The sequence below is a fragment of the Herpailurus yagouaroundi genome, unplaced genomic scaffold (assembly GCF_014898765.1).
Source record: "Herpailurus yagouaroundi ecotype Mexico unplaced genomic scaffold, PumYag 28, whole genome shotgun sequence".
Lineage (NCBI taxonomy): Eukaryota > Metazoa > Chordata > Mammalia > Carnivora > Felidae > Herpailurus > Herpailurus yagouaroundi.
In genome coordinates, this window is record NW_024412376.1 from 12,608,196 (window position 1) to 12,628,923 (window position 20,728).

The 20,728-nt window shown below is 36.0% G+C and overlaps 1 protein-coding gene across 1 annotated transcript in view; it reads right to left on the minus strand.

The window, feature by feature from the left end:
* The window catches only part of KIF13B (kinesin family member 13B), a 209,443-nt gene that overhangs the window by 179,496 nt on the left and 9,219 nt on the right, over positions 1 to 20,728 (minus strand). The window contains exon 2 of the mRNA XM_040467565.1: positions 13,970 to 14,063. Coding sequence (XP_040323499.1) covers positions 13,970 to 14,063 — 94 coding nt within the window. The remainder of the gene's footprint in view (positions 1 to 13,969; positions 14,064 to 20,728) is intronic.

Here is a 20,728-nt window from a genome sequence, read left to right on the forward strand (position 1 = left end):
TATAATCAAGAAACACTCACTGAACACCTCGTTGGAAAGCACTGCAAGTGACACAAAGAATAGAAGTGGTCTCAGCTTTCAAGTAGCCAGTCTAAAAGGGGAGGGGCCTCAAAACACACAAGAAAAAGCTAAACAATATAAGCATTTGAAAATAGGACAGGACAAACATAACAGATGTCACCTAGACAGTGACATTTCTTAGTTACTAGAAATAATAAATGCTCTAAATTCAAAAGATTCTAGAATACAGGAAGTAGTGGCAGACTTGAAGGTAGATCAGTCTGGTATTAGTGGGTTTCAGAAATCAGTTAAAAGCTATGTTGTAATCTAAACATAAGGCAATTACAGTCCTTAACTAGGGTAATGTCAGAGAGAGGAAAGGAATTTTGGGATAAAAATACTCACCAGAAAAATCAGGAAGATTTGACATCTAACTAAGGATAACACATCCTCTGTAATAAATTCACCTCTTTATCTACAGAACAAGCAACCCAGTTTCTTCAACAACTGAAGGAGCAATAAATCAAAAAACATAATCCAATCACAATGTAGAGACCATATTTATATGCTATTCAAAACAAACTATAGGGGAAAAACTTTATCAGATAATTAGACATGTGAACACTGAAAACTTGATGATAATATAGGAAAGAGGAAAGAATTGAAGATCTGATTAGGACCTTATTAGCCACGAGCTAATGATTTTGAAGGCTGAGTAACAGGCACATGGGGGTTTATTATACTATCCTATCTACTTTGGTGTATCTTTTAAATTCTCTGTAACAAAAAGTTTTTAAAAATTAAGTGACAAATACAACTTTTACCTACTTAGTGATCTTTATGCAAATTCCATTTCAGTTTTCCTAAAAGTAGAACAAAGGGATTACCGACTTATTTTATATAAGGGCCAAAACAGGAAGATAAAGACTCAGTATTGCTCTTAATTATTACCCATTTTATACAAGTTTTTATTTAATTATAAATATATATAAATGAGGTTTGATGAAAATGAAGCAAAAGTAAAATTCACCATCAAACAAGACACTTCTTTAACAAACTTAGGAAGAAGTAAACAGGGCTCCAGAACCGTAAACTACTAATGTTCAAAATAAATCATTTTTCATTTTAGCTAAATATCACTCTCATAAAAAAATGCACAATGCTCAAAATTAAACAACAGAATCATTTCAAATCTGAGTCTGCAAAAATCTAACCTTACAAAGTCCACAAGAGAGTAATTCAACTTCTCAACTCTTCAGTCTTCTGTTTCGCTTTGTGTTTTGTTTTACTAGTGTTTACAGACATTCTAAGCTAAAAATAATTTAACCACGATGTAATGGAACTAAGGATTAATAAAGATTATCCTAACTCTTAGCTTGATACTTGGCAAAGAGCTGATGTTGAACTGTTGAACGGATCATAAAGATTGCTAAGGTACTGTGATACAGCAACTTTTTGGGTTAGAGTGGTTTCTCATGTGACACTTCCTCAAGGAGTAGTGCTACCTCTATCTTTAAAAAGTCTGGATGCTTATACAATATCTAGTTTACGTTAGCAACAACTCCTACACTAGAGACCGAGACAAAGAACCCTTAAAAAAATGTATTGCTAAAGAACAAAGACAATTTAAAAACCTCAATAGTGAGACTTGATAGTTTTACCTAAACTTTATTGTAATTAGATATCTAATATATATTATCTGATAATTTTCTGTGCCGAATCTCGAATTCTGGATAAATTCAAAACATTTAATTCCTATTAACCTTAACCTAGTAACTAACACACATAACGCTAAGTTCTCATTATAGCAAATGTTAGTAAACAAGTAGACTTAGTGATAGACACTCTCTATTCTCGTATTTTAAAAAACGGTTATTTCTGGGCACCTGGGTGGCTCAGTCAGTTAGGTGTCCGACTCTTGATTTCAGCTCAGGTTATGATCTCACAGTTTGTGGGTTTGAACCCCATGTCAGGCTCGGTGCTAACAGTATGGACTCCACTTGGGATTCTCTCTCTCCCTCTCTCTGCCCCTCTCCTGCTCACACACGCATGCTCTCTCTCTCTCTCGAAATAAACAGACATTTAAAAAATAAAGTTAAAAGTTTATTTCTTGTTATACCAATAAAAGGATGAGATAATTAATATTTATATACCCAATGGCAATGTTAAAATATCACCAATTCTACTATAAAAGTCTAATTTTTGTTCAGGCAGGTTTACTAACAAACTATCTCACATTTCATTTTGGCCATCTACTAGCCTTTTCTGGCAAAACTTCAAAAAAATCTATATTTAAAGCTATTTAATTATTTGCTATATTAACTGTATAAATATATGAATACAGTTATACATATTTTATTATCTTTTCAGCTTTAACAATCTGATTCATTTTCATAACTATATTCAAAAGTAGTACATGACTTCTATACTCAATGGTCATAGTACTTTTTTAAAATTGAGGGAAAAATCATCTTAACTTTCTGAGTATACTGAACAATGCTCTCCTCACTTTACTCTGACATAATCAGGGTGGACAGGCTCCCCAAGGAAGAGGGTCTTTATAAAATTAAAACATACCACATACTGTTCTCCAGAGGAGTAAATTCTATTTGGGCAGAATTATTAGCCTCACTCAAGTCATTTCACAGCAGAAAGAACAAACAGGTCTATTGTACATACCATAATTACATTTTGCATGACTTCCTTCAATTAAAATCTTTACTTAAATTAGTATCCATATAGCAGTAGAAAATTTTAAAAGTCATCATCTAATATGACCTAATGATGCCTTCCACTAACAAGGAATTGCTCCGAAAATGACTTCTGATATTTCAAAGCAATTATTGGCATTAGGCCCTCTCCTAGGCAGCATTGCTCAATCCATCTGCAAGAGAAATGTATATGCATGGGTCAGCCTCACTACAGTTTGTATATATTTGAATGTATATGCACATATTCATTCTTCTACCAGGATCAGAGTACTATGAACCTCCAAAGAAAGACGGAGTATGTTTTGCTCATATTAAGTAATAATGACATGACTAAACTGATGTCTAGTATAAAATCAGAAGGAATAAAAAAAATTTTTTTTAAGTTTATTTATTTATTTTTGAGAGAGCAAAAGAGTGTAAATGGGGTAGGGGCAGAGAGAGAGGGAGACAGTGAATCATAGCAGGCTCATAGCACAGAGCCTGACTCAAGGCTCAATCCCACGACAGAGATCATGATCTGAGCCGAAATCAAGAGCTGGATGGACACTCAACCTACTGAACCATCCAGGTTCCCCAAGAATAAAAAGATTTTTAATGACCTTACTAACCAGTACTGGATGAGACCAACATCTCAGGTATTTTTCTCACTAGACTGGCAGTTATCCTCATACATATCAATTAGTCTTTAGGTTAAACATGACCAAATGGGAAAAAAGAAGGAAGCACCATAGTTTTACTACAGAACAGAAAAACACTGCATATCTGTGCCATTTATGGCTAATGACATCCATGTTGAAGAAACTCTTCTAAAGAACAGCCCATTTCACAAAATATAGACCATGTACTAAAGAACAGACCATTTCACAAAATACCACGAAAAAATCAGCGTTCACATTCATTAAGGTCTTAAAGTCTAACTCTCAAATGTTTTCTATTTCAGAAAATTCTTACCTTCAAAGCTTACATTTGGTGGGACAGGGTGAAAAAGAATTGTAAGAGAAACTCCCAAGTTAATGTATTAACTCTTACGGTGTTACACAACACACGCGCACACACACACACACACACACGCATACGATAGAAAACACAGAGCTAAAGAGGAAAGTAGACTAGTGGACCAAGGGATTGAACAATGCAATTTTTAGTGAGAATTTCCTTCTCTTTTATTAGGTTTCAGCTGTGGTGTTTCAAGCAGCACCTCTGAACAGGCACAGCTCACTGATCCACAGTCTCCTCAAAGGGTTGGAGGCACACTAATACAATGTCATTGCCATTCTTGTCTGGAAGTCACTGCAAACAATAGAGGAGGAGGGAAAAGCTTTGGTTTAGGTCTGGGTTTTTTCAGAGGAAAAAAGGAGGAGTATGGTATGTGATTAAATATCAACTTTTAGCTTCCCTCCTAAGATAAACTTATGATATTTCTTTTGGCTCCTATTAACACTTTTTTTTTTTTTTTTTTTTTTTTTTGCTTTTAAAAATCAGGCATTAGGCAGCTCTTCCTGCCCACGCGTCCTGTCCCCAGGCTATAAATCAGTCAATCAATCAGGCATTATACTGTATAAATAGTCAAACTTTGAGTCACTTATTTATCTGATCTTTTACTAGAAACAGTCATTCGCATACACGTAATATATGCAAACAATTTACAAGTACACAAACTAAAAACATAAAGAAACACAAGGGAAAGATAAAAAAAAAAAACTTCAGGAAAGTTGTTAACCCTAGTAGAGAGGAACGGGATTAAAATTGGAAGGAGGTTCACACAAGACTTAAATTGTTTGGATTGGTGATGGTTTGTTAACGTGACCGATTAACATAAAAGTGTTTTATTCTTTAAACCTTTTTGCATTGTTACTTTTTAAAATTTGCTCAATTTTTAAAAAGCTGTCAAGAAAGACTCAGTAGGAAAGTATCCTGGAACCTGGGGTTCCAAATCAGCAGCCAAGGGCTGAATCTGGCCAAGACTTGTTTTGTTTGGACAGCACAATGTTTTGTTTTGCTTTTTAACTGTAATTTGAATGCCTTCAGGCAGGGTATGCGCTCTCCAATTAGCCAGAGTCACCACCATTTTCCTTTCAGTAAATAAGTCTTCTTTAAAAGCTTGAGAAATGAGAATCCTCATACAATGCTGGTTAGGAATGTAAAATGGTGTAGCTGCTTTGGGATAGTCTGGCAGCTCCTCAAAGTATTAAGCATGGAGTTACCACATGACCCAGCCATTCCACTCCTAGATATCTACCTAAGAGAAATGAAAACATATGTCTACACAAAGACTTGTACATAAATGTTCACAGTAGCATTATTCATAATAGCCAAAAAGTGGAACCCAAATATCCATCAACTGATGAACAGATAAACAAAACAGAATACAATGAAATATTATTCCACCATGAAAAGAATGAGGTACTGATAAATGCTACATGGATAAACCTCAAACACATTATGCTCCATAAAAGAAGCCAATCACAGAAAACCATGTATTGTATTATTTCATTTATATGTCCAAAATTGTCAAATCTCAAATCTACAGAGATAGAAAGTAGAGTGACAGAATGATTAAAATGTCATAAAATTGGATCATGATGCTGGTTGCACAACTCAGTAAATATAATAAAAACTACTAAACTGTTTAAACAATGAATTCCAGTGAATTACATGATATATTTATTACATTTCAATAAAGTAGCTTAAAAGTAAATAACCAAAGACATCCATCCAGTTCTTACAGGCTATGAATGAATGCCTAAATTTGGTTCTTAAATTGTCATGTAATGGGGTGCCTGTGTGGCTCAGTTGGTTAAGCCTCCGACTTCAACTCAGGTCATGATCTCAGTTTGTGAGTTTGAGCCCCACATCAGGCTTTCTGCTGACAGTGCAGAACCTTCAGATCTTCTGTCCCAGTCTCTCTCTGCCCCTCCCCTATCTCTCTCTTCTCTCTCTCTCTCTCTCTCTCTCTCTCTCTCTCTCAAAAATGAATAAACATTTTAAAAAATGTTAATTGTTGTGTAAGGACTCCTAGTGGTCTTGAGGTAAGAACTATGTTCATAATAATACCGTTATTTGCCTTTTTCATTGTTTCAAAAACAATAGTGGGTTTAACTGCTGGGACTTTCTGCATGGTGACACTAAAGGATTCTGGTTATTGATAGTCTTGCATTATTCACTGCCACACACCCAGAGCCAAAATATATATATATATATATTTTCTCACTTCAGAATGTCCTCAATAAGGAGGAAAAATTATTAATTTTATTCAATCTCAACTCTTGAATACAATCTTTTTAAAATTATGTGTGACAAAATGAAGCACTTCTGCTGCATACCAAAATGTAAAAATATGTGATTGATTCCATGAGTCGTGGGCCAAACTAGTCACTTTTTTAATAGAATAGCATTTTTACGAGGAACAACTGTCAGTTCCCATGGGAAAATGCATTCCCATTTCCAAATTCACCTATACATAATTTTATAACATAACTGTTTCATAAAGTAGATGCTGCCACTCTCCATGGGAAATCACACCTTACTCCCTTTTAAAACAATATTAGTATTTCAATGGGGGCGCCTGGGTGGCGCAGTCGGTTAAGCGTCTGACTTCAGCCAGGTCACGATCTCGCGGTCCGTGAGTTCGAGCCCCGCGTCGGGCTCTGGGCTGATGGCTCAGAGCCTGGAGCCTGTTTCCGATTCTGTGTCTCCCTCTCTCTCTCTGCCCCTCCCCTATTCATGCTCTGTCTCTCTCTGTCCCAAAAATAAATAAATGTTGAAAAAAAAATTAAAAAAAAAAATATTAGTATTTCAATGGACTTTAGCCAGGGTTAGTAGGAAAGGCCTGTTTGGTGGGTAGATGAGGGAGGAATAAGGCAAAAGGCAGAAGATCAACCTCAGCCTAAGAAACTATTTTGCCCTATCATGGTGACAGGCTAACTAGCATTAACATTTATTACAGGATAAAATTTTACTAAGTTTTAAGAGTTTAAGTTTTGGGTTTTTTTTTTTAAGTTTATTTATTTTGAGAGAGAGAGAGAGAGAGAGAGAGAGAGACAGAGAAAGAATACCAAGCAGGCTCTGTGCTGTCAGCACAGAGCCCAATGCGGAACTCGAACCTACAAACCATGAGATTGTGACCTGAGTTGAAATTAAAATTTTCTTTTAATTTAGACCAAATAAGGCTTAAACGTTTATTCAGTTATTTAAAAGGAGACTGTTCTTAGGAATGCAAGCTGGTGCAGCCACTCTGGAAAACAGTATGGAGGTTCCTCAAAAAATTAAAAATAGAACTACCCTACAACCCAGCAATTGCACTACTAGGTATTTATCCGAGGGATACAGGTGTGCTATTTCGAAGGGACACATGCACCCCCATGTTTATAGCAGCACTATCGACAATAGCCAAAGCATGGAAAGAGCCCAAACGTCCATCAATGGATGAATGGATAAAGAAAATGTGGTGTATATATATATATATAATGGAGTATTACTCGGCAATCAAAAAGAATGAAATCTTGCCATTTGCAACTACGTGGATGGAACTGGAGGGTATTACGCTAAGTGAAATTAGTCAGTCAGAGAAAGACAAATATCATATGACTTCACTCATATGAGGACTTTAAGAGACAAAACAGATGAACATAAGGGCAGGGAAACAAAAATAATATAAAAACAGGGAGGGGGACAAAGCATAAGAGACTCAAATATGGAGAACAAACAGAGGGTTACTGGAGGCGGTGAGGGAGGGGGGATGGGCTAAACATGTAAGGGGCATTAAGGAATCTACTCCTAAAATCTCTGTTGCACTATATGCTAACTAATTTGCATGTAAATTTAAAAAAATAAAAGTATGATGTTGAATAAATAAACAAACAAATAAATACATACATACATACATACATACATACATACATAAAAGGAGGCTGTTCTACACCATGGTATTATTTGCAACTTAAAGTGCTCCTAAATGCTAAGAATCAAACATTGAGAATTATAATTGTAAAAACGTACCAAAAATAGATAATGAATTGGTCATTAGCTCTAAAAGATGATCTGTGAACATGGTGCTTATGAAGATTTGAAAAACCCCCAGGACAAATCTAGAAAACTAAACTGATTCAGGGCAAAAAAGAAATTCCAAAAAAACCAGTTAATTGTACTAGTAGTCCAAGCCGTGTGGCACCACATGAGAAAATACATAGAGCAAATCTGTGAGTGTGTACCCAGTCCTCCATACACAAGAAAAAGATCGGTCTGGTGGATGCAAATGTATCAGTCTCTAGTGGGTTTTTCTGTTTTTGTTTTTTTTTAATATTTATTTTATTTTTGAGAGAGAGACACAGAGCATGAGCAGGGGAGGGGCAGAGAGAGAGGAAGACAGAATCTGAAGCAGGCTCCAGGCTCTGAGCTGTCAGCACAGAGCCTGACACGGGGCTCAAACTCACAAACCATGAGATCATGACCTGAGCCAAAGTCAGACGCTTAACTGACTAAGCCACCCAGACGCCCCATAGTCTCTAGTGTTTTGAGTATTGTAGAAATAGAAATACTTCGTCCGTAATCTTTTCCATATTTGATAAAATGTCTTTTTGTTCTTACCCTATGCTCACAAGCAATGTTTTGATCTGGTTTCCCAAATTACTTGATACTAAGGAGAAGCTTGATGGCAGGGACTAATTATTTTATTCACTGTAAACATAAAATGAAGGGTCATAGCTTTCTAACAGATGGCATGTTAGTCCCTAAGTGCTCCATCAACTTTGGGCAAACTAGATAAAATTAAGTTTCTGACCTTGCACAGCTGAAATTTTTATAGAACTAGGTAATTTCTTGATAAGCATATATACTCTATTATTGAACTGAATATATTTTGTTTTAAAATTTTTTACTTCCTTTATGAAGTTATATTATATCTCACTGAATATACCATAAATACAGCCCATAATAATAACAGTAATATTTAAACTAATAGCTAACAGGGGCGCCTGGGTGGCCCAGTCAGTTAAGCGTCTGACTTTGGCTCAGGTCATGATCTTGCTGTTTGTGAGTTCGAGCCCCACATAGGGCTCTGTGCTGACAGCTCAGAGCCTAGAGCCCGCTTCGGATTCAGTGTCTCCCTCTCTGCTCCTCCCCCACTTGCACTCTGTCTCTGTCTCTCTCTCAAAAATAAACATTAAAAAAATTTTAATAAAGTAATAGCTAATATTTATATATGGTTTATTATATACCAGGCACTGCCATTTTACATATTTTAACTTGTTTAAATTGCCATAACAACCTACAAGCAGGTACTGATGTAATCTCTACTTTATAGGTGAATAAACAGAGGCAGAGGACAATTAAGTAACCTGCTCCATAACACACATGGTAAATGGTGAGGCTGAGATTTAATCCACTATTTCTGGCTCCAAAGTTGGCATTCTTAATCTCTTCTCTAGCTTTGTGTTATCAATTTTCTGAATTTTAAGCATCTTACTTTATAGAACAGTTTTGAAATTCCATATCTAGCACAGCAAAAAATATTTCCCAAATCCCCATGACGAAGCTGTTATGTTGGAAACAGTTTACCCATTCAACTATAGCTTCTATTAGTTTTAATAAGCACAAACATCAAATCATACAACTGCCAGAAGTTAACACAAAATTAATCAGAAAAATATACAAATCATTACTTTAAAATGTATGTATGTTCACTTTCAAAGTATACCAACTTGAGTTGTTAAGTATACATATAAAATTAGTCACGATTTTACATTAATAAAATTGGACACTATTCTAAAAGCAAGGATTTTATAGCTTTTAAGGAAAAAATATTAATTTGAGTCTTTCTGACTACTAAACTTAAGTCCTAAACTGACTACTTGAGCCTTAAACGGACTCAAATCACTTACATGTTAACTTCAAATTCCTGGCTCTCTAGTTATAAATATGCTAGCACAACTTGTTGTTTTATGGATTAGCCATTCTACAAGCTAGACTGTAATTAACCACACATCACATAAAATAGCTTTTTATTTATGCTTTCCTTCCAATTACTCCTCAGATTTAATAAAGTCAACACATATCACTAGACTGCTATATTCCAAAATTTCTATTTTCTCTTTTTACCTTGATATTATATTAAAAGAAAAAGCATTTCTCCAGAAGCAATCTTTTTTTTTTTTTAAGTTTATTTCTTTATTCTGAGAAAGAGAGAAAGAGAGACAGCAGGGAAGGGGCAGAGAGAGAAGAGGGAGAGTCCCAACCAGTCCCCATGTTGTTGGTGCAGAGCCGGATGCAGGGCTCAATCTCGTGAACCGAGAGATCATGACCGGAGCCAAGATCAAGAGTCAAATGCTCAACCAAGCACCCAGAGACAATCTTTTGTTTTACTAGCAATGTTCTTGGTTGTGTTTTTTTTCTTTAAGTTTATTTACTTTCTTTTAGTTACCTCTACACCCAACATGGGGCTTGAACTCACAACCCTGAGCTCAAGAGTCACATGCTCTTCAGACTGAACCAGCCGGCATCCCAGCAATGTTCTTGTTTTTTCTCTGGGTGCCACTTAAAGGAGTGTATTCAACTTATGAAAATTATGAAGCTATGTATACTTCGCTATATGTATATTACATATGTCAATAAAAAGCTGTTTTTTAATGGGTGTCTGGCTGGCTCAGTAGGAAGAACATGTATGCTTAATCTTGGAGTAGTGGGTCCGAGCCCTACGTTAGGTGTAGAGATTACTTAAATAAATAAGCTTTTTTTAAAAAGCTGTTTTTTAAGTCTGTGCTTAACTTTCCTTCATCAAAAACCATTACATATCAACCTTACTGGCAACTGTCATTTAAAAAAAAAAAAAAAAACTTTTTTTACAATGTTCTATAGCACTGAGTGATATTCGACTTGTATTTTCAGCACATGGAAAAAAAGAGCCATCCAAGATATTCTGTGAAACCAAGAAAAGCTATTTGATTCTTTCAGAAACCCCTAAGATTTAAAGATCTCAAAAGGAAAGAAAACATTTTTCAGCTTTTATATTGTCATGTTTTTCTCACAACAACTTTATCAGGTAGATACTATTACACACTTGTGGGAGCCTGTGTTTTCCAAAGACAGCCACAACAATACATATGCCAACCCAAAGGCTTTTCTCATGTGACACTGATGTTCCTCCATTAAAAGATTAGTCTATGTTCTCTCTCTCTCTCAAAAATAAATAAACATTAAAAAAAAAATGTAAAGGGCGCCTAGGTGATTCAGTTGGTTGAGGGTCCAACTTCAGCTCAGGTTATGACCTTGCAGTCTGTAAGTTTGAGTCTCACATTGGCCTTGTGCTGACAGCTCAGAGCCTGGAGCCTGCTGCGGATTCTGTGTCTTCCTCTTTCTCTGCCCCTCCCCCACTCGCATTCTGTCTCTCTCTCTCAAAAGTAAATAAACATAAAAAAAAAAGATGAGTTTATGCCTCCTCTTCTGGAAACTGTTTAGATCTTTACATCAGCCTGAGTAAATAAGTGGGACAGAAGATACTGTGTGACTCCCAAGGTTAGGACATAAAAGCCAATACTATTTCCACCTGGCTTTCTCACTCTCTCAGGACACTTGCCACCAGATTGTGAGTAGGTATTCTGCCTACCACCCCAGCTACACTCAAGCCAATAGGCAGCATTAACCACCAGACCTGGGTGACTGGGCCTTTTCCAGATGATTCCCATACCCAGCTTTCAAGTCTTCCAGCTACACCCCAGACAGCATGGGGCAGAGACAAGCCCTCCCTGCTTTGTCCTGTCTGAATTCCTGACCTACAGGAAACCATAAGATAATAAATGATTATTGTTTCTTAAGCCACTAAGCTATTAAAAGTAACTGGTTATGCAGCAATAAGAAACTAAAACACTTTATAAATAAGGATCACAGGTGGGTAACCATCTACCAAATGGCAAAGCCAGAATTCGAATCCATGTCAGCCTATAGGTAAAGCCTATACTCTTCCTACCATAGGATATTGCCTCCATGTTGTTCCAAGGTACCCACATTTTCAAATAAAGCAACAATCTCCAGATTGAGAATTCTAAGAGCAATAAACAGCCTCCAGTATAAATGACCTCAATTAATACTTAGGACAATAGGTCATTCAGTTAGCAAGCTCAAAATTCTAGCATTATTTTTGACACATCTATACCCTTCACACAACATCGTATCTAATAGTACCCATATCCTAGTGATGCTTACAAAATCTATGTTGGGGTGCCTGGGTGGCTCAGTCCGTTAAGCATCCCACTCTTGATTTCAGCTCAGGTTATAATCTCACGGTTTGTGAGTTCAAACCCTGTATCCAGTATCTGCACTGACAGTGTAGAGCCTGCTTGGGATTCTCTGTCTCCCTCTCTCTCTGCCCCTCCCCTGCTTGCACTCTCTCCCTCTCCCTCTCAAAACAAATAAATAAACATTAAAAATTTTTTTCTACATCAATGACAATAAACCTGGACAATTACAGAACACTTTACAAAGTACTTTAACAATCACTAATTTGATCTTCAGAAAACACTTCTTTTTTTTTTTTTTAATTTTTTTTTCAACGTTTATTTATTTTTGGGATAGAGACAGAGCATGAACGGGGGAGGGGCAGAGAGAGAGGGAGACACAGAATCAGAAACAGGCTCCAGGCTCTGAGCCATCAGCCCAGAGCGTGACGCGGGGCTCGAACTCACGGACCGCGAGATCGTGACCTGGCTGAAGTCGGACGCTTAACCGACTGCGCCACCCAGGCGCCCCTTCAGAAAACACTTCTATTAGATAGGTAAGGCATACGCCATACAGATGAGGCTCAAAAAAAATCAAAAATAACTAGCTACTAATTTAGTAGCTACTTAATAGTTAAAAACATCATGGTTAAGTAGGGATTCAATTTAAGATTTTCTTACACTAAGTTCAGTGCTCTTTCAACTCAAAGAATCTGAAAGAACATTTATGGATCACTTCTCGGCCTTTTGGCTAAGATGAAGTGTGAAAGAACATTTATGCAATGCCTTCTGTGTATATTTCCACATACAACATTTTCTCTACAAATTTAAGTATCTACTTCATGCTAAGCACCATGGAAGGCACTGTTTAATTTATGTTCTTCACTCTGACTAAAGCTGATCTCTATGAAAAGCCAGTCTTTCCCCACTTGGAACCATTCTCTATATGGCCAATTACCAACTTTTCCTAATCTACCTGCTTAACCACAGTGTTTAAAAACTGTCAACGATGACATCTTACCCATAAAAATAAAGGTCAAATTTCCTTATCTTCTTTCAAGATCTTCTGTAATCTGATCATACCTTATTTTATTAAATTGACTTCCCTGCACTTGCTCAGAAAAACCAAATAAATCTCTTGCTTCTTCCCCAAATTCACTTTCTTAACACTTTCTTGCTCTTTTTTTGTTTATACTGTCATCCAAATCTGGAAGTGATTCATCTTCAACCCTTGACAGACAGTCCCTTCCCTCCAACACCTTACAATCCACCACTGAGCTACAAGTAACAATCTAAAACAATGTATAATAATCCAGTTAGGTAGTACACATTATAGTTTACAGGGATTTAGAGGGGAGGAATCACTGAGGGATGCAGCAATGCCTTCAGGAAGAAGTAACACTTGAAATGGGCTCTAACTGACAGACAGGATTCAAAGTGGCAGAAGTAAAAACAGCCCAAGCTGAAGAACAACCTAAAGGCCTTCTCTTCTACTCTACTTCTTCCCATTTACATCTTACTAATCCTTTAGCCAATATCATCTCTTTCAAGGCTTCTTCAGTTACTCCACCATCTTACCTAAAGTTCTCTTCTCTGAGCTTCTGGTACAACTGCTATCTACAACACTCGCTCTAACACGTAATCATTCCATATTATAGACCTTTCCTCTTTGACTTGACAGCTACATGTCTCTACATAGTCATTAGGCATTTGCTATCTGCTAAGCTGAACTCAACTCAGCAGCCATTGTTGCTTTCAGTCATTTAAAAATCCATGAACAGGGGCACCCGGGTGGTTCAGTTGGTTAAGTGTCTGACTTCAGCTCAGGTCATGATCTCGCCATTCATGGGTTTAAGCCCCACGTCAGGCTCTGTGCTGATGGCTCAAAGCCTGGAGATTGCTTCAAATTCTATGTCTCCCTCTCTTTCTAACCCTCCCCCACTCCCGCTCTGTGTCTCTCTCTCTCTCTCAAGAATAAACACTAAAAAATTGTTTTAAATAAATAAATAAATAATAAAAATCCATTGAACATAACCCTGTTTCTTAACTTACCGGGCATCTCCTTTGGAAAGATTAGTATTTACAGGACTAAGAATAACCTTGTTTGCATCTACATCCACCACACATTTGGTATGCAAGTCAATTTCTGCAGATGAAGAAAGAAAAAAAAAAACAGAGAAAATAGTCATTTTTAAAGTAGTTTATTTCATAAAAAAATCATTTGACAAAAATCCAATACTCTTTACACTCAACAAACTAGAAATAGAAGGGAACCTCTCAACCTGATAAGGGACATCTACAAAAGCCTGCAGTTAATACTGTATTTGATGGTGAAAGACTAACATCAGGAATAAGAAAAGGATATTCTATGACTGCAACTTCTGTTCAACATTGTTCTAGAAGTTCTGGTCAGGACAGTTAGGCAAGATAAACAAAAAGGATCCAGATTGGAAAGAAAGAAGTGAAACTATCTCTACTTGTGATGATATGGTCTTATAGACAGAAAATCTTAAGGAATCAGGGGTGCCTGGGTACCTCAGTCAGTTGAGAAGAGGACTCTTGATTTTGGCTCAGGTCATGATCCCAGGGTCATGGGATGGAGCCCTGTGTTGGGCTCTTTGCTGAGCATGGAGCCTGCTTAAGATTCTCCCTCCCTCTCTCTCTCTCCCTTTACCCCCTCTTCCCACACGCACTCTCTCTCTAAATAAATAAATTAATTAAATTAAAAAAAGAAAATCCTAAGGAACCCATTTTAAAACTATTAGAATAAACAAGTTTTGCAAAGTTGTAGGATACAAGATCAATACCGTATACAAAAAGCAGTTGTGTTTCTATACACCAGCAATTAAAAAAAAAAAAAAAAAACAGAAACAAGAAAATAATTTCATTTATAATGACATCAAAAAGATTTAAATACTTTTGAAAAGTATTAAAAGAATATAAAATAGAATATAAAAGAATAAATTTAAAAGAAGTGCAAGACCGGGACACCTGGGAGGCTCAGTTGGTTGAGAGTCCAACTCTTGGTTTCAGCTTAGGTTATGATCCCAGAGACATGGGATTGAGCCCCACATAGGGCTCTGAGCTGAGCATGGAGCCTACTTAGGATTCTCTCTCTCTCCCTCCGCCCCTCTCCCACACCTGCACTCTCTCTTTCTAAAAGAAAAAAAAAAGTGTAAGACTTGTACAATGAAAATTCCAAAACACTGTTGAAATTCAAGACTTAAATACATAGAAAATTATTTTACATTCATTAACTGAGAGACTTAATACTATTAAGATGACAATATATCACAAATTGGTCTACAAAATTCAAGATAATCGCTATCAAAATCCCAGTTAGTTTGTTAGATTTTTTTTTTAAACAAAAATTACCAAGGTAATCCTAAATCTATACAGAAATGCATACAACCAGGAATAGCCAAATACTCTTGAAAAAAAACAAAATAGAAAGACTACATTCACCAATGTCAAACTTAACTAGAAAGCTATAGTAATCAAGACAGTGCAGTGCTACTATAAGGACAGAAGGACAGACATGTAGATTAATGGAATAGACAGTCCTGAAATAGACTTGTCATATTTATGGCCAACTGATTTTGACAAGACAATCCAGTGGGGAAACTACAGTCTTTCCAGCAAATGGTGGTGGGACAACTGATATCCACACACACAAAAATGAACACCATACACAAAAACTAATTCCAACAGATCATAGAAATAAATATGTAAGAGCTAAAACTATAAAAGTCATAAGAAAAAAAAAAAACATGAGTAAATGCACATGATGTTGACTTAGGTAATAGTTTCTTAGACACCAAAAGCACAAACACAAAAGAAGAAAACAGATAAACTGGACAGCATCAATATGAAAAACCTTTGTACTTCAATGTACGCCATCAAAAGAGTAAAAAGACAACCCACAGAATTGAACAAATATTTGTAAATTATATATCTAATAAGGGGCTTACATCAGAAAATATAAAGAACTATTACAACTCAATAATAAAAAGACAAATAATCCAACTTTAAATGGGCAATGATCTGAACAGATATCTCTCAAAAAAAGATACAAAAATGGCCAATAAGCAGAAAAAATGCTCAACAGATTACACATTAGGAAATGTAAATCAGAAGTACAATGAGATACCACTTCACACCCACTAGCATAACTATAGTCAAAAAGATAGATAATAACAAGTGTTAATGAGGATGTGGAGAAAATGGAATCCTCATACATCACTGATGGGAATATAAAATGGTGCAGTTACTTTGGAAAACAGTCTGGCAGCTCCTCAAAAGGTTAAACAGAGAGCTGGTATATGACCCAGTAATTCTACTCCTACATATATATTCAAGAGAAATGACAATCTAGGTCCACACAAAAGCTTGTGCATAAATGTTCATAACCCTAGTATTTGGCTATTCATAACAGCCAAAAAGTGGAACAAGCCAAATGTCCATTAACTAATAAATGGATAAATTTATTATATCCACAAAATGGAACATTATTTGGCAATTAAAAGGAATAAGGTACTGATATATACTACACGACATGAACAAAGCTTGTGTGAACTGAAAAAAGTCAGTTACAAAATACCACATGTTATATGATTCTACTCATTTGAAATGTCCAGAATAGGCAAACAAGACACAGAAAATAGACTAGTTATTCCTATGGCTGTGGAGTGACTGCTAATGGGTATGACAGGGTTTTTTTTAATTGAGGTATAATTGACATATAACATTGTATTAGTTCCAGGTATAAAACATGTAAAATGATTCCATATTTATGTATACTGCAAAATGCTCACCACATAAGTCTAATTAACATCTGTCACCATATGCAATTACAAAAAAACTTTTTTCATTATGAGAATTCTTAAGATCTACTGTCTTAGCAACTTTCAAATATGCAATACAGTATCACTAACTATAGTAACCATGCTGTTACATGGGTATAGTTTTCTTCTGGGGTATGAAGATATATTACAATTGATTATGCTGATAACTGCACATAATACAAACCACTGAATTGGTTGAATTGTATGATATGTGAATTATATCTCAATAAAGCTATTTTTTTGTAAGTATAGGCCACGGCATGTTTATGTTCTCATATTTTTATATTCTAATATTTTTCTGACCCAAAGTATGAAACTATTTGTTTGCCTTATTGCCATTACCAAAAGATAAACCCTAAGGAAAGGAGCTGCACTGCCCTGGAGCTATTTTGTATTTCCCAAAGAACCTTGGCCAAATGTCAATGTCATCTCATTATAACTTAGAAGTATTTCCACTCCCAGGAAAGGTCATTTATTTTTTACATTTTAACTTACATAACTGAGACAAATTAAAAAAAAAAAAAAGCAAAACAAAAAATTCCCTCCCTGTACCTGACACAATTTTACTTATATTGGTTATTCTACATTTGTTCTCAAAAATGTATTCTAGAAGTATAAAAAATTTAGCAGTCTTTCTTTTAGCCAACACATTTTTTTAGGCAAAGAAAACTGAAAGGAAAACTACAGAGTTAGGTGTGGAAGACTAATCCCAAAGCAGCAAGTGTTCCACTGTGGTCAAGTGACACTAAAGTCTATAGGCCCAGAGCTCAAGAAAGTTTATAATCATCATACTTTGTTAACACCACTTCTTAATGGTGTCTGACCACATTGTATTGGCTGGCCCCTCACAGTCAAATCTATATTATACACAAATGCATTATCAACCCTCCGGAAACTGTGCTGTGACTCAGAATCTACTGTCTCACCACCCACCACAAAATTAGTTATTAGTGTCTTGCAAGAGTGTTTGGTCTGAGCAAAGGAGCTGTGTGTATAGTTCTGCATGCAAAAGTACACATTAGAATGCATGCCTGAAAAACTGTAAATCCAATATTTTCTCACTAAGTGCTCTGCCATCATTTTAAATGATCTTGAATTGAGAAGGGATCCAAACATTTTCCTTCAACATTTGTATACTTTTTCCTTATTCTCTTCATAGCTCCTCCCTTCTCTGCCTCTTCTTCATGACTTCGGTAGATACAACTAATAATTTGGGAGCATTAATGACATCATGAAGGAACCAACGCCTGGAAAATCCTATATAATACACAGAATCACCTAATAACTAATATCCAACCTAAATTCATTCTGTCCTGAAGACTGCAACACTTAGAAATGTCCCTACATCGAACACTCATGAAAGGTGGCCTTTAAAATATTCACAACTATCTTTACTTCATTACTTCAGTTTTGTTTTTTTTTTAATGTTTATTTATTTTTGAGAGAGACAGACAGAATGCAAACAGGGGAAGGGCAGAGAGAGGGAGACACAGAATCTGAAGCAGGCGCCAGGCTCCAAGCTATCAACACAGAGCCCAATGTGGGGCTCAAACTCACAAACCACGAGATCATGACCTGAGCCAAAGTTGGAAGCTCAACCGACTGAGCCACCCAGACACCCCTCATTAGCTCAGTTTTTAATCAAACAAAATTCCCACTCCAATTCTGTTGATTGATGAATAGATATTAAGACAAGGCTTTTCACAAGACTGTTTAGAATATGGGTGGAACATCTAGGGCACACACACAAGCAAATAAAATCTGTGAGATTTGAAGACAGTTTAAGGATCAGATATATGAAAAACATTTAATATAAAATGCTATAGCTAGAGTACCATCAAATGCTACTAGTTGGTTGAATTCAATTATATTGCAACAAGATTCTAAATATGATATGTTCTCCATTTAAGGCTTCTTGATCTATACTGCTTAGAAAGTAAGTAGTAGTTAAATAACAGTAACAAATTTAGGCCCTAACTTTAATGTGAATTTTAAAAATTAAAAAAAAATTTTAAAACACCTACCAAAAATTCAAAAGATAAGCAGCTTCCTCTTAGTTTGGAGCAATACTTAGATTAAAAAGATAAGGACCTGGGCACCTGGGTGGCTCAGTCAGTTAAGCGTCCGACTTTGGCTCAGGTCATGATCTCACGGTTTGTGAGTTTGAGCCCCGCGTCAGTCTCTGTGCTCCAGCTCGGAGTCTGGAGCCTGCCTGGATTCTGTGCCTCCCTCTCTCTCTGCCCCTCCCCCACTTGTGCTCTGTCTCTCTCTATCAAAAATAAATTAAATGTAAAAAAAAAAATTGTTTTTTAAAGATAAGGACCTAACTTCTATGAGCTGCCTTTGCAAAAACTGCATTAAAGTATAACCATGTGCACAGCAGTAGTCACAATACCCAAAAGGTAGAAACAATCTAAGTGTCCATCAATGAATGAATGGAAAAACAAAATGTGGTGTAATTCAATGTAATATTATTCAACCTTAAAAAGTAATGAAATTCTGCTAAAACATGGATGAACCTTGAAGACATTATGCCAAATGATATATACTGGTTGTAACAGGTCAAATACTATATGATTCCACTTATAAGAGGTACCTAGAGTAATCAAATTCATAGAGATAGGAAGTAAGATGGTAGATGCCAGGGGCTGGGCTTAAGAGTCAACAGAGGAGTTTCATGGATACAGAGTTTCAGTTTTACAAGATAAAAACGTTCTAGGGGTAGATAGTGGTGATGGTTGCACAACAACTTAATGCCACTAAACTTCACCCTTAAAAATGGTTTAAGATGGTAAATTTTGTTATATATACTTACCACAATAAAAAAAAAGGCACTAAATACTCACCACTATTATAATAAGTAACACATGCACAACAGTTTATACCTAGCAAAGTCTATAATAATGAAATTGGGATTTAATTAGTACTATGTCTGAAAACCAATAAAAAACCAGAATGATCTTAAAGTTAAGTAATACTATAAGTTTATGTCATGACTAATTGAGTTTTATCATACTTAGAGCCATGAATGCTTTGATGTATCCATGAGTCCTTAAAAAAAGGAAATTTACTCCACTAACATTAAAGATCCCATAGTATTTCCCAAACAGGATCCTCTTCTAGGTCAAGTTCCTCAAGATGAATATTAAAATATTAACAGCTGACAATTCAGCTTACTCAGCCAGCAAATTAGTCACCCTGTACAAGTGAACAATCATTTGAAACAAGTCTTTCTTCAATGCATAAATCAACTATGGCTCGTTCCTCAATGACATCACAGTGAAAGACAGGCAGGATCTGGGATACTCCCTTTACATAACTCATGTTGCATCTGAGGAAATGTATCATTCTCAGTGTGAATAAAATAATTCTGACTTGCCCATTTATTAATCTGTTCTCTAATTCTCCAGAAAATTATTAATAATTTTCAAACCACATATACTACTCAGAAGTGTAAATGTACTTCCCTTTACCTACCAGTCACATTCCTAAAGAGCTTATTGTATCTTATTCTTAAATTCAATAGTCAATTGATTTTCAACAAGGGTGCCAAGAAAATCCAGTGGGGAAAGAACAGTCTTTTCAATAAGTGGTACTGGGACAACTGGATATCCATATGCAGAAGAATAAAATGGAACCTTTACTTCACGTCACATTCAAAAATTAACTCCAAACAGACCAAAGACCTAAATACAAGGTCTAAAACTATAAAACTCTTAAAACATATAGACATAAATCCATGTGACCTTGAGTAAGGTAATGATTCCTTACATACGATATCAAAAGCACAGCAACTAAAGAAAAAAAAAAACCAGATACATTGGACCATATCAAAATGAAAAAGTTTTATGCTTCAGGGGTGCACGGCTGACTCACTCGGTGGAGCATACAAGTCTTAATCTCGGGGTTGTGAGTTCAAGCCTCACATTGGGTGTAGAGATGACTTAAAAATAAAATCTTAGAAAAA